This window comes from Carcharhinus amblyrhynchos, chromosome 14, assembly GCF_965287045.1.
Source record: "Carcharhinus amblyrhynchos chromosome 14, sCarAmb.v2.hapA, whole genome shotgun sequence".
NCBI classification, from domain to species: domain Eukaryota; kingdom Metazoa; phylum Chordata; class Chondrichthyes; order Carcharhiniformes; family Carcharhinidae; genus Carcharhinus; species Carcharhinus amblyrhynchos.
In genome coordinates this window covers 49,720,353-49,737,090 of record NC_137337.1, presented here as the reverse complement: position 1 = coordinate 49,737,090, position 16,738 = coordinate 49,720,353, and the positions used below count along the sequence as shown (strand labels likewise).

General features: G+C 44.7%; 1 protein-coding gene across 1 annotated transcript in view; it reads right to left on the bottom strand.

The window, feature by feature from the left end:
* ttc6 (tetratricopeptide repeat domain 6) overlaps positions 1–16,738 on the bottom strand; it is a 268,411-nt gene that overhangs the window by 19,709 nt on the left and 231,964 nt on the right. The window contains exon 33 of the mRNA XM_080201905.1: positions 3,288–3,513. Coding sequence (XP_080058031.1) covers positions 3,288–3,513 — 226 coding nt within the window. The remainder of the gene's footprint in view (positions 1–3,287; positions 3,514–16,738) is intronic.

Genomic DNA, 16,738 nt, shown 5'->3' with positions numbered 1-16,738 from the left:
AGACAGGCTTGTCTTTTCAAACTAAATAACATAAATACATGGACGTTGTGTGGCACATATGATAAAGGGGAACAAGCTGCCAAAACAATTATGCCAGTAATGTAAGGTCTTTGCTCAAATTTTTGTTATGTATGAATAGATATTAATAGCTGCAAATTTATTGACATACAGATGATGTCATATGAATAGATTCAAAGTAACACTGAAAAAGGTTTCTCCATGTTTTATTCAATGTCTTATTCATTGCCTTAAGTGTCGTGAGCACATCAACACTTGTCAGCATCCATTCCTTTAAAGCACAGGGGTTTTGCATTCGAATAAAGCATTAGCAATTTCTCTTTGTGAAAGAGAAATTTAAGCTGGGTAAAATATATCGAACCTACTAAATCTGGCTTTGTGGAAAAACACATTTTTGTACAGCATGTTGCATTATACATTCCCTCAACTTAAGCCAATTTTAGCTTTTCCTGTACTATTTTAAGCATTGTAACAAGAATGTGCAATACTTTAGTTTAGCAAAATGTTTCTTTGGCAATTAGTTTGATTAGGTTAAGTAAGCTAAGATGAATCATATATTCTGTTTCCTCCTTGATAAGAATCAAAATTTCACATTTTCCAAAGGTGGGATTTATTGTGAACATTATTCATTATTTCCTCCTTTGTTCCTAGTGGGAAAATAGTACAATTGCAGTTACTCAGAGAATATCGACATAACAAATATTCTGTAACTTATTCAGTGATATTATGGGTTAATTGCATCATCTGGTATGGTAGTGAACTACACCAATAAGGTCCTATATTAAGTTACTTGATTGGTGATTGATCTCAGCACAAGTAGCAATACAATTAGCCTTAATGTTCCTATAATAGAGGGGGAAGGAAAAAGCAGCATCGGTTCCTTCTTTTGATCACGATATTGTGGTGTCTTCAGACTGGGCTGTGCGCATAGAAATTGGGTGACGACAAGGGGAAATTCAGTTATGATGCCCCTAAGGTGTAATTACTTGCCAGCAGTCTGTATTTAAGCTCACACGTGAAGAATAGCAAAATGCAGAGATCGGTCAGTACCTGGAATAGTACTTCAGGATACTCTACTTGATAAGGAATAGGAGAACTTGGAAATAGTTTATTGTTCTGTACAGTGTTCTAATTCTACTTAATAATAATTTCATATTGAAAATATATGGAAAATTAACTTTGTAGACATCAGAATGGAACATGTGGAACATGAAGCATGATTTCCTTCTGGGAGCCAGCATGAATATTGTAAAGGTGGCTGAGGAAGAGAGATAAGTGGGTAGCCAGTGGCTTGTATCATGCCAAAAGTGTCTGTTTGTCACAGACAGAAGATAGGTGGATAAGTGGCCCACAATCAGACATTTGATGTATAAACCACTGTCCGAACACTGCTGACTCCATCTAGAGTTTCACCATGAAAAAAATGAATTGGAAGGCTGGAGATTAACAAACAAAAAGAAAGCAAGAGAGGAGATTTACTGATCATTATGTCCTCTGCCAGTTGAACTAAACAATCATGTTCTACACTAAACCGTAGTGTTATATATATTCTAATTCTCTAGCCTCATAGTAACTATAATGTAATGCCACTGCAGCAACAGTCTCTGTGCACCATTCCATTCCCTTAACTGTATTGTCTGGTATCTGGTTTTGGAGGAATTACTGCAAGTCCAAATGTTTACTAGCTTGAAAAGCATCTCCAAAGGCATCTCCATTAACAGACCTTCATAAGGCGTAGAGAATTAAGAAATGATAAGACAAAAATGAAGGCAAAGCAATATGCTCTAGGCCAGCTTTGTTTAGTTGTTGTGCCAATTGTTTGGTACATTTATTATGATCAAAATACTATGGGTGCTGAAATCTTAGCACTGTGATGTAAGACAGCTTTCTGTTTAAAATCTTCATTCTTGTCTGTGTACTGTGAAACCTTTGAAGTGGCCTGGTCACTTTAATATCCATGGCCCATGGAGGCACTGAAGTCTTCATAATCACAGCAGCACTCCATTCTACATAAGGGATTCCCTTGCTCTCTCTCTCTCTCTCAGATGCCCCAGATATAAATAAACCTCTTTGAAGTGCTTTGATCAACATGTTTTGCATATTTTTACATATCAAAGGTGACTGAATTCCACCTGACAGGTACTGCCAGTGCCAGCGAGGAACTCTCCAATTTTTCCACCCATTGTAGATACAGGGAGATTTACACAAAGAGTTCAAAATGAGAAGGACTCAGGCAGCTGAATGCTCAGTCATCAATCAAATGTCGAAGGAAAAAGGAATGCACAGAATTCCAGGATCAGAGGAAAGAAAGAGAATATAAATTTGGAGAAGACAGCAGAATTATGGTGGTATAAAAGCATGGAGGAATTTATAGATTATTTATAATCATTTTGATTGAGCATATTCAGTGATTCAGTGTTGATCAGTGAGGAAGGAGTTAATGCAGAACAGGTACATGCAGCCGGATTTTGGATGTTGGTATTTATGGAGGATGGGGGTCTGCAAAATGAGCGTTGTGAGTAATTGAGCATAAATGACAATAGAATGTACAGAATGGAGGGGCTGTAGAATGGACAGAGGCAGGCAATGCTGCAGAGGTAGAGGTACAGTAGTCTTGGTGATATATATGGTGTAAGATTTAAAACTCAACTCAATTATAAAGAGAGAAACAAAATTGCAAGTAATCCAGCTTAGACTGACACAGAGTCAGGGAAGGAATATGTGATTCGTGGCAAGGGAACAGAGCTTGTGATGGGGGCTAAATATTATGTTGCCAGTAATCCTGGTAATAACAAATAGAAACCATGCTCATCCATGACCTGATTTTGGCAAGCAGTCTGACTACATTGAGGTATCTGAAGGGTCAGGAAAATGGTAGCAAGGGCTGTGTATTATTATAGTACATATACAGCTGTACTGTTGTACATGAATAGTGTGTATGCCCTGTGTCAATTTTAAACTATCCAGTTGATTTTTGCCATACAGTGTTAAATTTATCACTGGTCCTCAGACCACAAATGAGGAATCTAGGATATGATTTTAAATCAAGGAAACTATTAATTCAAGATACTTGTCTAAATCATATATAGAAACATGCAAAATTAGTTTATAGTATGTAGATAGAAGTTACCTTTCAGTGAATAAATTTCCAATTCAAATAAGGATTTTTTTAATGAAATTAAGCCTTGGGAATGTTTATTAGGAATTTTTCCTAATCTTGCAGCACGTCATTCAACAACAGTTGCAAAAATATGTATGTTTAATTTTACCTTGTGAATAATCTTTCTCAGCTTCTTTGAACTGCTTCAGAGTGGCATAGAGGTTTGCTCTGTTGAAATATATATGAGCTGAATAAGGACTAAGTTTAATAGCCTCTGCAAAGTCTTCAAATGCCTCTTTAGCATGTCGAAGCAGAACACGGCATATGGCTCGATTCAGCAAAGCAGATTCATCATCTGGCTGCAGATCAATTGCCTTCGTGTAGTATTCGTGAGCCTGGGAAATAATTGCATTGTGATTATTAAAAATTATAACATTTCATTGGTGAAATACTTTTCCAATTAGCACCCTTTGATATATTTGTAATCATTAATCATGTATCTGATAGTTAAACAATTAAACAGTTGTTTTGACAAAACTATAAATTGCACATCCCAACATAGCCATAAAATATAAAGCTGTCAAATATTAAATACCATTGAATTTTGGTAACTAAATTCTCAATTATCTCTGATTGCATATCTATCCAAGTGTAGCAAATCCTTTATTAATCTGATAGTTTGAGCCTATTTCTTTTTCAGATGCAGAACAGCTAAAAATCACAGAATCACAGGAGCATCCCATCACGTCTGCACCAACTCTCCATCTGAGCATTATGATTTGTGCCATACTCCTGCCTTTTTCTGGTAACCCTGCACATTGTTTCTATTCAAATAATCACCTAATGCCTTGATTAAACCTTCCTCCACCAGATCTCCACAATACAGTCCAGACTGAACCACTAGCTGTGTAAAAAAGCAGTTTCTCTAATAACATTGCCTTCTTTTGAAAATCGCTTTACATCTATGTACTCTCATTCTCAGTCCTTTTGTGAGCGGCAACAGTTTCTCCCTATCTACTCTGCCCAGCCCCTCATGATTTTGAACATCTCAATTAAATCTCTTCCTGGTCTTCTTCTTTCCAAGGAGAATCATTTCAACTTCTCCAACCTATCCTCATAACTGAAGTTTCTCATCCCTGGAACTATTAATGCAGATCTCTTCCCCACTCCCTCCAATTCATCCACATCTTCCTAAAATGTAGTGACCAAAACTGCACTCAATGCTCCAACTGAGGTCTAACTCGTGTTTTGTATAACTTTCTTGCTCCCATAGTCTATGCCACTATTAATAAAGCTTTGGATATTACATGCTTTTTAACTGCTCTCTCCACTTGTCCTGCCACCTTCGATGATCTATGCATTTATACAAAAGGGTCTCCCTACTTAGAGTTGCACCCCTTATTTTGTATTGTCTCTCCCTAATCTTTTTATCAAAAATAATCACCTCAGACTTCTCTGTATCGAAATGCATCTGCCACCAATTTGTCTATGTCCTTCTGAGTTTCTACACTGTCCTCCTCACAGTTTACAATGCTTCCAAGTTTTGTATCATCCACAAACTTTGAAATTACCCCATGCATACCAAGATTTAGATCATTAATCATTAACATATATCAGAAGAAACAAGGATCCTAATACTGATTCCTAGCAAACTCAACCACAAGCCTTCCTCCAGCCCAAAAAATAACCATTAACCAATACTGGCTGTTTCCTGTTACTCTGCCAATTCTGTCTCCACCTTTCTACTGTCCCTTTTATTTCATGAGCTTTAACTTCTCTCATAAACATGTAGTGTGGCACTGTATCAAACGCCTTTTGAAAGTCCATCTACACCACATCAATAACATTACCCTCATCAACTCTCTCTGTTACCACTTCAAAAAACTTCAGCAAGTTAGTTAAATGTGCAACATGCTATAGGAGAAAAAGATGCTAAATTTGTTGGCAACTCAACTCTGATTTGCAGAGCGTTGCCACAACAAGAACTATTGGATCCTCAAGCAACTGGATAATTCAAAAAAGACCCCAAACTTCAACATACTTATTTTGTTTGCAGAGAATAGGTACCTATGTATAAATGTATGTCACTTCTAACAAGCTTACAAACTTGACTGATCATCTTAAGTTGTTTGTGGCAGATAGTGAAATTTGAATTCAATAAAAATCTGGATTTAAAAGTCTAATGTTGACCATAAAACCATTGTCGATTGTCGTTAAAAACCCATCTGGTTCAGTAGCATCATTTAGGGAAGGAAATCTGCCGTCCTTACCTGGTTTGGACTACATGTGACTCCAGATCCACAGCAATGTGGCTGACTTTTAATTGCCCTCAGGGATGAGTAATAAATGTTGGCATAGCCAATGATGCCCACATCCCACATCCCACAAATGAATGATAAAAAAGCCATTGATCCTCAGGATAGCTTTGATGCACTTTATTTCTGTGTCAGCTTAAAAAGTGAATAAATGGTTGGGGCCCTATTTACAAGGTTGCTGATAAGGCTGATTTTGTAGCCTGTATGAATTCCAAAGCGTATACAGATTAGTGTTAGACAGTAATGGAGAACTTCAACTCGCATGTCAAGGAAAGTGTTTTATTGCTCCTTCTCCAAAAGGAAGTTGAGTGAAAGATGGAGCACCAAGCTATGTAAGGAAATCATTACATACAGCTGCAAATCCAAAGATCACGATTAGATGATGTAACTACAAAATAACTACAGGTAGGAGTTATGGCTCATTCCATTAAAACACATTCTTTGTGGAAACTAACATATCTGTTAGTGAGCACATGGCCTAGAGGGAACCCCAGAATACACTAGCTATTGGATGTGAATGGTATCATTCAAACTGAACTTGGCTGGGTGAGTTGCTACATTTAATGAATACAGGTTCAGAAAATGGTGATGCATCTATATTGCCATGGTACAATGACAAGGTGAATATGCCAAAGGCTTCTGTTAGCAGCTTTGTAAATAAGCTCACAATGTCAAAGAAGCAACAGGTAAAATGTTGCTATCAATAGATAAGTTGCTTCTAGTCTTCACAAAGGTAAAAGAATCCTTCACCATGTACAGGGAAAACTCACTAAAATCTGGCAGTAGTAATTCACTCAATCATTTGGCCAACTCATGCAGTGTAGAACTGGTTATTAATAAAAAGGCATTTTTGAACAACATGTTAAGCAAGCCATTTCACACAGCTACTTTGCAGTGGCTATGCATGTGGCAATTTCCATTAATATCGTGCTGATGTCAGTCCTAAAAGGCATTCTGCCTGTCACACAAATGAGCAATATCATGTATGCATTTCAGTGCTGGTTTGACGCCAGGTATATAGGCTGTACATCCCAATGATTTCTTGATCAAGTCAAACAGAATGTTCCTTTGATCGTTCATTATAGGAAAAGTACAGATCATACCCAACCAGCCCACCCTTGTAAAAGCTAAAACAAAATGTCTGCAGGGATCCATTCTCTGAGAACAAAAGGAATATATTTGAGTCTTGCATTTTTTTTGAATTATCTGAGAGTTTGGAGAGCCTATAGTTTCCTATTGCTTTCTTCATGGCAACACCTCAGCAAATCAGAGTCAATTTGCCAACCATGAAATACCCTTTTATCCTGTTGAATGAATTGTTGTGATTGTTTGAAATTTGTTATTCTTGCGTTCTGCGTTTGTCCTGATGAGTGGCAGATGAAAAGCTTTGGCAAGCTGTCTCTCCTTTCAGCAGTATCCAAGTTCTGTACTACCAAGTGACTGTTTGAAACATACTACAGTTGCTTTGAGGAGCCCTGAAGAGCAAGTGTTAAAGTCAGGCAAGTTGGTATAAGGACACTAGGGAAAACTTCCATTATTTAGGTAATAAACTATGAAGTGAATTATGCATTAGACAATTTTTCTGCTCCAGTCATAACTTTTCCTTTGATGCCGAACTTTGAAAAATTGTCACATTTTCTAATTCCCCAGTCAAGCATTGTCAAAATAAAAGGCACAGCTTGTATCAGAAAATTGGATGAATCCAACCAATTCTCCTGAGACACAAGCAAGCCCAAGACCAGCACAAGCCCATTTTTGCCAGGGATCAAAACCTGGGCTCATTGTGGTGAGAGTAATTCTTTCTCTTCAGTATAAAACATACTGCACCTCAAACAGGCACTGACTTGGATTCCAGACAGGAAACTCTGACTGAATTGGAATATCATTAATGTCATTAAAATGACATCAAATGCAAGCAATACAACAAGATTTCTGTGTTAATATAAATTGCCTCATTCCTTCCCAATGTTTTGCAAACAGGAAAGAAGATCCACAACCAAAGACTTTTAAAACATTATAGGATCTGTAAGCTTTAAAGTCAGCATTGACAGAAAATATTGAAATTATTCCAATATGTCAAAAAATTTTCATTTTAAAAGATTCAATCTCAGTGTTGCATTATGATATTGATGTCAAAATATTGATTCTGGAAAGATGAAATACTTGTTTTATTGCATAAACCAATCAGGCTCTTGGCTGATCTCACTACAATAATTCATTCCTGCATACTTTCTGACTCATCTTGTGCTTCTCCCTACCTGTGTAACATCAATAACATTTATATGTTAATAGCTGTGATCCTTCTGCTACCATCCTTTTCAGCCTGAATCCTACAGTTTGTCTCATGCCCACACTCACATCACAGATAGATTTTAACTTTGAAGTTCACTAATTCCACCTTGAGAGTGTTCATATATTGTTAATGTCAGTTTGTCTAAATTACAATCAATTCTAGTGCTTCTGCGTAGAGGTCATCCCACACATCAACTTGTCTCTACCCTAATATTCTATCAATTCATGTCCTTATCTAGTGGATCTTCTTGTTGGTTTTATTTTACTTGGTCAAATTTGGTCCTGTTCACTCTCCTAGCGAGAGAGTTTCTGAAGACTACTTCATGGTTGTACTCTCCATTATCATTACTGAAACCAAGTCATATAGTATACTAGTTTCGTTAACATTAAGGGGTTCAAAAGTTCTCCTCTGGTATCATTTTTCTAACTTTTATTCCCAATAGTGATTGTTTACTGCTATTATTTCATTTATTTGTGTGCCACTGGTATCTACTATCTATCCTCACACCTCCTACTTCTCCTTTTTTCATCTACATGCTGGACCTCAGCAACATCATATGATAATATGTCAAGTTCCAAATGTATATACTGTGATGATCCAGTTTTAGCTCCCCATCATGTGTCACAACCCCTCCATTATCACTGAATTGTCAGACTGCTTGTTTTCAGCACAGGTTAAACAAAAATATTATTTATAAAGGAGAACTATAACCATTGTCTTAATTCCCCACCATTGTTTCTATTTCCTACACACCAACTACATCAGGTCTGAGGCTAAACCAGACAGTTCACAACCTTAAAAGAAAAAGTCCAAACACGTATGCAAGTATTTACATGTTTTCTGACCACCAGCATGCTTTACAGCCAATGAAGTATTTTTTGAAGGTATAATATAGGAAACATGGTTTCCACAAATGGCGATGTATAAAATCCATTTTTTATGATACTGATTGAGGGACAAATATTGATCTCAAGAAGGGTGTCAAATAGTGTCCTGGGATATGGTACACCTATCCAAGCAGACAGATGAAACTCAGTTTAATATTTTATCGGAACGACAACAGTAATAACAGTACAATGCACTCTCAGTGTCAGCCTTGAAGCAGAGCTTGAACCATGAACTTACGATTCAGAGGTGACTGTGCTATCAATTTAGCTGCAGCTGACACACCTGATTCCAAGATGAGTTTCTAACCACACAGCCGTGACATCACCCATTTCCACCATGTATATCATCCATTTTTATCCCTGCCTCATTACATTTATTGCTGAAATCCTCATCTTATGCTTTTGTTGCCTCTAGACTTGACTGTTCCAACACCCCTTGACCTGTCTCCCATCCTTCAGTCTCTATAAACTTATGTTCATCCAAAGCTCTGAGATCTATGTCCTAACTCAAATCAACTCCTATTCACCCATCATCCCTGTGCTCATTGACGTACAATGACTGATTATGCAACACTTCATTTTAAAATTTGCATTCTTTTTTCAATTTTGTCCGTGACTTCACCCCTCACTATTTCTGAAACCTTTTACAGCTCTCTAAGATAGCTATGTTCTTCCAATTTTGGTGTCTCACACACACAGTGGTTAGCACTGCTGCCTCACAGCGCCAGGGATCCAGGTTCGATTTCCGGCTTAGATCACTGTCTATGTGGAATCTGCACATTCTCCCTGTGTTTGCAGAGGCTTCCTTCAGGTGCTCTCAGAATCTGTCACAGCAGGAAGCTACTGAAAATGCAAGCTCTGTATATATGTTATAATCATAAATAAAGAAGTTTGGTGATGGGACCTTTGCCTCTGTGAAGGGATTGTTTGAAGGAAGGAAGAGCCATCGCCCCAAACCTCCAGCCACTTACAGGTGCATCTCCTTGGGAGAGGAGAGGGAGAGGGTGAGGCCCGGAAGACCTGAGGCCTTGGGCCTGGAGATTCAAGGCCTAACTTACACCTGCAGAGGGAAGGATAGCATCCCACAAGGAAGGAAAGAACACCAAACAACTGAGTTGTTGGGCTGGTGCCCCCATCCATCAAAGCTCTGTGTCTGAAACGGAGGAGTGGGGGAGAAGAAGGCAGAAATCATTTAGATCTACAGAAGTAGTGGGTGAAGATTTCCTAAACTTTGTTAGGTCCTAGGGGCTGAAGGTCAGAAGTCCCCCCACCCACTGCTCTTTCAACATCACCGGCAGACCCTCATCTCCTCTGGACCTCGGGCATTAGCCCACCTCAGTACCATGTCCCTCATCCTCCCTCCTGCTCCTCCGACTGCTTCTCTGAATCGAGGGAGAGAGCCTCAGAGGCCACATCGCACTCTCCCTCATTCTCTGTCTGACCTCCGAACACCTGCGCAGAGAAAACCCCCCCACCTCACTCCCATACCCACCCTTCCTTCCCTCTTTATCCCCTCTCTCTATGCCTCCCATAAGGCCCAGAGAGGCCCCACCCAACCCTCCCTTGAGTATGCATCCCGCATACTCAAAAAAATCCTCATAAAACATCTGGACAGTCTCGGGATGGGCGTAGGATCTTCAGCGTCGCTGGTGACAGGGCCTTCCAGGCCCATGTTTGCGGGAGCAGCAGCTTCAAAGGCCTCTGCCACTCCCAAGGCTACGCCACCCTTCTGCCATCTGACCAAACATCTCAAGGTCAAGTGCTATGCCCACCCCAACATGATGATTGAGGCTTGCACAATGACAATGGCTGAGGTTGTCGACCCCTCAGCAAGAGGTTAAGGTCGTATTTTTCCTGAAGGCCGAGCGAGTGATTCACCTCGCCCTGGAAAAGGGGCTTACGGTGGGCGGGACTTTCCTTGAGGTGGACTGTCCAGAGGCCACTACACAAAGGGTCATTCTTTCAAATGTCCTGCCCTATGTCCCTGTGGAGCTCCTCCTCTCCCATCTCTATCTACTGGGAGAGGTCAGGTCTGGGGTGATCCCATTGACCTTTGGGAGCCAACCCCCAGGCTCATATGCTCCTTCTGGCACTAGGTCTTTATCTGCCTGGTCCAGGAAGAGTGCCTGCAGGGGGGATTCAATGTCCCCTTTGACGGAGCGCTGTACATGTCTTCTGGTTGGTGGACGGCATACGGTGCCATGCTTGTAAGGAGGTGGGGCAAGTCTGAAAGAACTACCCTGCCTCCAAGGCCGCCGACCTCAACCCCAAGGTGGCCGCAGATGGCACCCTCCTCCTCCCAATGAAGTACCAACTGCCTTCCAGCAAGGGGAGTCCACACCAGCAGCTACTGCCACCTTGGCTGTCCGCGGGGAGGGAGGGGAGCGTCTGCGCGGCCAGAAGGCCATGAAAAATGGGGGGAACAGAACCCCGACCCCCACTACCCCAGTCACCCCGGCAGCTAGCTCGGGGAAAAAGAACACCTCCGGCCGCCCTCCCAATCCATCAACCGGGCCCGTTGACACCTCAGTGTCCTGTGCTGAGCCCGGCGACACAAGTGTGCAGGTTCCCGGGTCCAGGTGAGGGATGCTAGAACATAGAATCCCTACAGTGCACAAACAGGCCCTTCGGCCCATTGAGTCTGCACCGACCACAATTCCACCCAGGCTCTATCCCCATATCCCTACACATTTACCCACTAATCCCTCTAACCTACACATCCCTGGACACTAAGGGACAATTTTAGCATGGCCAATCAACCTAACCCGCACATCTTTGGACTGTAGGAGGAAACCGGAGTACCTGGAGGAAACCCACGCAGACACGAGGAGAATGTGCAAACTCCACACAGACAGTGACCTGAACCGGGAATTGAACCCAGGTCCCTGGAGTTGTGAAGCAGCAGTGCTAACCACTGTGCTACCGTGCCGCCCTGATGCTTGTGACCCTGAGCCAGCACGAGCAACAATTCACGGAAAAGAGAAGGGAAAGCCCAATGGGCGGGGTGGGAAGGAGATGGGCACAGTGCGAGGGCATCCCCTGCATACAGGATGTCCCTCAAGAAAAGGATTTACACCTCAGAGAAAGGGGAACTCTAAGACCTGTGGGGCTCCCTACACTTCCTGCCCTAGTGTAGAGGTGGTCGCACCCACACCCCTCTCCCCATTTACACCAGACCCTGCCCCACCCCACCTGTTTTTGTGCACTGCCCCCAGAGAAGGGGCAAGAAAAACACAAATAAAATGAAACACCTGCTGCTGCAATTCCCCAAGCAGGATATCCCGGGGCTGGGTGCAAGCAGGACCCTCGTGGTTCCATTCCATGCAGGGCAATTTAGCATCCTGAGGAGTTTGTTTTCAGATCGCTGCAGGACTGTGGCAGCACCCCGCTGTTTGGATCCTTGGATGGTGGTGAGGAAGCACTCCCCACAGTGCCAACCTCTGCACTGGGCACCCCTGGTTTCCAACCAGTATTCTCTCCAGACTTGTGGGATGTCCCGGCGTCTGGGGCAGAGCGGGGGACTGAACCTCTGCCACCCTTGGGTCCAGAAGCAAGGGAGCAGCCCGGGGGAACCCCTTGTTTGTCAGACCTGGGGTTGGCTTTGATGGGGAGATAGGACTGGTTGGTGGCTCTGTGCAGCCCACTGTACGCACTGTGGTGGAGATTCGGAGTTGGAGGGCAACAGCCCTGAGGAGGAGAGCTGCTCGGTTGTGGGCACGGGAACGATTTTGGAGTCCGCCTGGAATGAGGCAGGAGACTCCCTCGTGTCCCCCACAAGTTACACCGCCCCCCCCACCCCACCCCCATTCCCCCCAGGGGAACTAAGGACCTTTGTAAAGGAACACTCAGATCCGCTGTTGGTCAGACCTGGCGCTGCTCGTCCTGTCTGCACAGGCCTGCTCTCAGGAGGCGCTGGGCCTGGACAAAAAAGAGCAGCCCCAGTTGCAAGGGTTCCTCTCCGGGCTCATGAGGGAGTTGACCAACACGTCTTGTGCCACCACGCCCTCAAACAGTTGGAAGTGGTGAATGGTGACGGGACAAGTAAGCTGCTGTAGGTGACCACAGCCAGTCTCAATGTCAATGGCAGCAATGAGCTACTTCGCAGATTCCAAAACTTCTCAGTCCTCCGGGACGGGAAGTATGCAGTGTGCTTTCTGCAAGAAACCCACACCACCCTGGACGACGAAATCTGATGCCTCCTGGAGTGGCAAGGAGCAGGGGTGGGGGGGGTGGGGCTGGGGTGGGGTGGTCTACATGAGCCATCTCACACTCGCATCCAGTGGGGTGGCTATCCTGTTGGCCCTGCATTTTTAGCTGGAGATCTTGGGGGTCAAGGAGCTTGTATCAGGCCAATTGCTTCACTTGACAGTCCGGACAGATCCCCCGTCTTGGATCCAGAGGGTATCAAGACTATCGGCTGACATTACTACTCTGCCCTCTTCGGATCTGTCCAGCGAGGATGGCCGCAGAGTTGTGTGGGAGGACCTGCCGTAGGTCAGCACAGAGGGCTTGATGCCCCTATAAGCCTGAGGGAGCTGACCAGTGCCCTCTACAATCTTTCGAGGGGGAAAGCCCCTTGGCTGGACGGGCTGACTGTGGAGTTCTTCAAGGCATTCTGGGACGTCCTGGGGAATGACTATCCAGGGATCCTAGAGGAGAGTCTTGCAACCAGGGAAATCGTTGCCCTGTTGCCCAAGAAAGGGATCTCTGCCTACTCAAAAACTGGTGCCCAGTCTCCTTCCTCAGCACAGAGCATAAAATCTTCACCAGGGCAATGTCAACATGCCTTAGCTCCGTGCTGGGCCACATAATCCACCCTGATCAACCCTACATGGTCTGGGCCATTCAATACACGACAACTTCCATCTGGTCCCAGACCTAATCCATCATTCCCAGAAGGCTGGTCTGTCGAGCGCCTTCCTGTGCCTTGATCAGGAGAAGGCGTTTGACAGGGTGGATCACGAATATCTGCTTGGAACTCTGCGGAACTTTGCCCCCTGGGCCCGATTACTGTACTCTGCTGAGTGTCTCATTAAAGTTAACGGGTCCCTGATGGCGCCCCTTCACTTTGGGAGAGGAGTGCAGCAGGGCTGCTCCCTGTCCAGTCAACTATATTCAATTTCCATGGAGCCATTCTTGCACCTGCTTGAGGTTGCTGGGTTTGACTCTGTGCGCGCTGGGTATCGGGGCGTCCTGTCGGCTTACGCCGATGACGTGCTTCTCAAGGTCACAGACCCAGCTGACTTGCAGAGGATGTGAGAATGTCAGGCCATGTACTCCATTGCATCCTCTGCCAACATCAACTGGGCCAAGTGCTCCAGACTCCTGGTCAATCCGTGGCAGATGGACCCCCTCCCAGAGGAACTCAGGCCCTTCACCTGGAGCAGGACCGACTCTTCCACTTGGGAGTTCAACTTTGACCAGCTAAGGAATCTTGGCAGGAGTTGGAGACCAAAGTCACTGCTTGCCTGAGTCGCTGGGCAGGGCTGCTCTGAATGCTGTCTCGTCAAGCGCCTTCCTGTCCCTTGATCAGGAGAAGGCGTTTGACAGGGTGGATCACAAGTATCTGCTCGGAACTCTGAATTCTCATCATAAACCAGCTGGTCGCCTCCATGCTGTGGTAACCGATTGGTCACTGTGACCCCTCCCCCTGACTTAGTCACAAACATCCAGAGAACCCTCGTCTGGTTCTTCTGGGACAACAGACTGCACTGAATCTTTGCTGAGGTTCTGTATCTCCCAGTTGAGGAGGGCGATCAGGCACCCAGGTGATGACCTTCCACCTCCAGACCCTGCAGAGATACATTTACATCGAGCCTCCTCCACGATGGTGTGCTCTGGCGACATATTTCTTCCGTCAGGTGCATGGCCTGAATTATGACATGCAACTCCTGTACAAAAATCTGGAAGGTCTTTGGACCTCCTAGCAGGTGTTGACCATCTTTTACCAGAACCTCCTCATGGTCTGGAACACGGTTGCTTCACGCTGCAGTTCTCCCCTGTCAGGAGTAGTGGCTAACGTGCAAAAGCCGCTGCTCAGGAATCCGCTCTTCCAGCTGTGCAACTGCAGGTGGCTAGCGGAGAGGAGGGCCGTAGACGCCGGGGTGACCAGAATCAGGGACGTGCTGGGTGGCAGGAGTGTGGGCTGGATGAACCCCCCACAAGGTAGAGGGAGGTTTTTCACACAGAGGGTCATGGGGGTATGGAATGCACTGCCAAGTAAGGTGGTGGAGGCAGGCACAAAGAACAAAGAACAAAGAACAACCCAGCACGGGAAACAGGCCCTTCGGCCCAACGAGCCCACGCCGCCGCATCACCCTGCACCTATTCTACCCTGCGTGTCTACGAATGGAACCCCCAACATAGCCAGATTCAGGGGAGAATAGTGTCAATTTGGTAAAACCAATCAGCCTAAGAGCACATCTTTGGGGTGTGGGAGGAAACCGGAGCGCCCGGAGGAAACCCATGCAACCACAGGGAGAACGTGCAAACTCCCACAGACACAGGCCCAAATCCATGTATCTGCACAGCTAGCAGTGCTAGTCACCGAGCTGTTGCGGCGCCCGTCTACCGGTCCAGGATCAAGCACACACACCGACACGAAGTACTAGGCCACTCCCGGAACTTCCAAGAGCAGCCCACGCACGACCCACCGTGTGCATGCCCCTCGTTTGACACGAGGTGGGCCTCCACCTGTGGAATAAAAAGACAAAAACGTTAATCTTACAAGCCTGCTTTTCCAGTGTCTCCTGAGGTTCTAACCTTATTTAATAGCCCCTACCATAACCCTCCATCCTCGTTTCACTCATGTGTCTATCTACCTGAACCTTAAACGAGTCCAACGTTCCTGCCTCCACCACCCCACTCGGTAGCGCGTTCCATACCCCTACAACTCTCTGCGTAAAGAACCTTCCTCTCACTTCCAAATTATACCTCTCCCCCCTCACCCTTAAATCATGACCTCTCGTGTTTGTACCCAGTCTAGGGAGCAGTCTCTCACTATTAACTCTATCTATTCCCTTCAGTATCTTATATACCTCTATCATGTCCCCCCTCAATCTCCATCTTTCCAAGGAGAATAGTCCCAGTTTCTCCAACCTTTCCTCGTAACCCAGCCCCTCCATGCCAGGCAACATCCTGGTAAACCTCCTCTGCACCCTTTCCAGAGACTCCACGTCCTTCCGGTAGTAAGGTGACCAGAACTGGACGCAGTACTCCAAATGCGGTCTAACCAACGTTCTGTACAACTGAAGCATTAGACGGCAGCTTTTATACTCTATACCCCTTCCTATAAAGGCTAACATTCCATACGCCTTCCTAACAACCTTCTCAACTTGTGACGCAGCCTTCATGGATTTGTGAACCTGCACTCCCAGGTCCCTCTGTATGTCTATACTCTGTCTACCTTTTATCACATAGCTCCTCTCTGCATTATTCCTTCCAAAATGCATCACCTCGCATTTGTCAGGATTAAATTCCATCTGCCACCTATCTGCCCAATGCACCAACCTATCTATATCCTGTTGTATCACCTGACAATCCAGTTCAGTACCCGCCAACCCTGCCATCTTGGTGTCATCAGCAAACTTGCTGATCTCACCACCTACGCTCTCTTCCAAGTCATTTATGTATACTACAAAGAGGAGAGGTCCCAGTACTGAGCCCTGCGGCACACCACTGGTCACTGGCCTCCAGCCCGACAAGGTCCCCTCCACAACTACCCTCTGTCTCCTATTACCCAGCCAGTTCTCAATCCACCTAGCTACCTGGCCTCGTATCCCATGCGCCTTAACCTTTTCTACCAGCCTACCATGAGGGACTTTGTCAAACGCCTTACTGAAATCCATATAGGTGACATCAACGGCTCTCCCATCGTCAACCGTTTTTGTCACCTCCTCAAAGAATTCCACCAGATTCGTAAGGCAAGACCTCCCTCTAACAAAGCCATGTTGCGTATCCCTAATCAGATCGCAATGCTCCAAATGCTCATACATCCTACCCCTAAGTATTTTTTCCATCAATTTACCTACCACCGATGTCAAACTCACCGGTCTATAATTTCCAGGGTTATCCCTACTACTTTTTTTGAACAGCGGTACCACATTTGCTACCCTCCAGTCCTCTG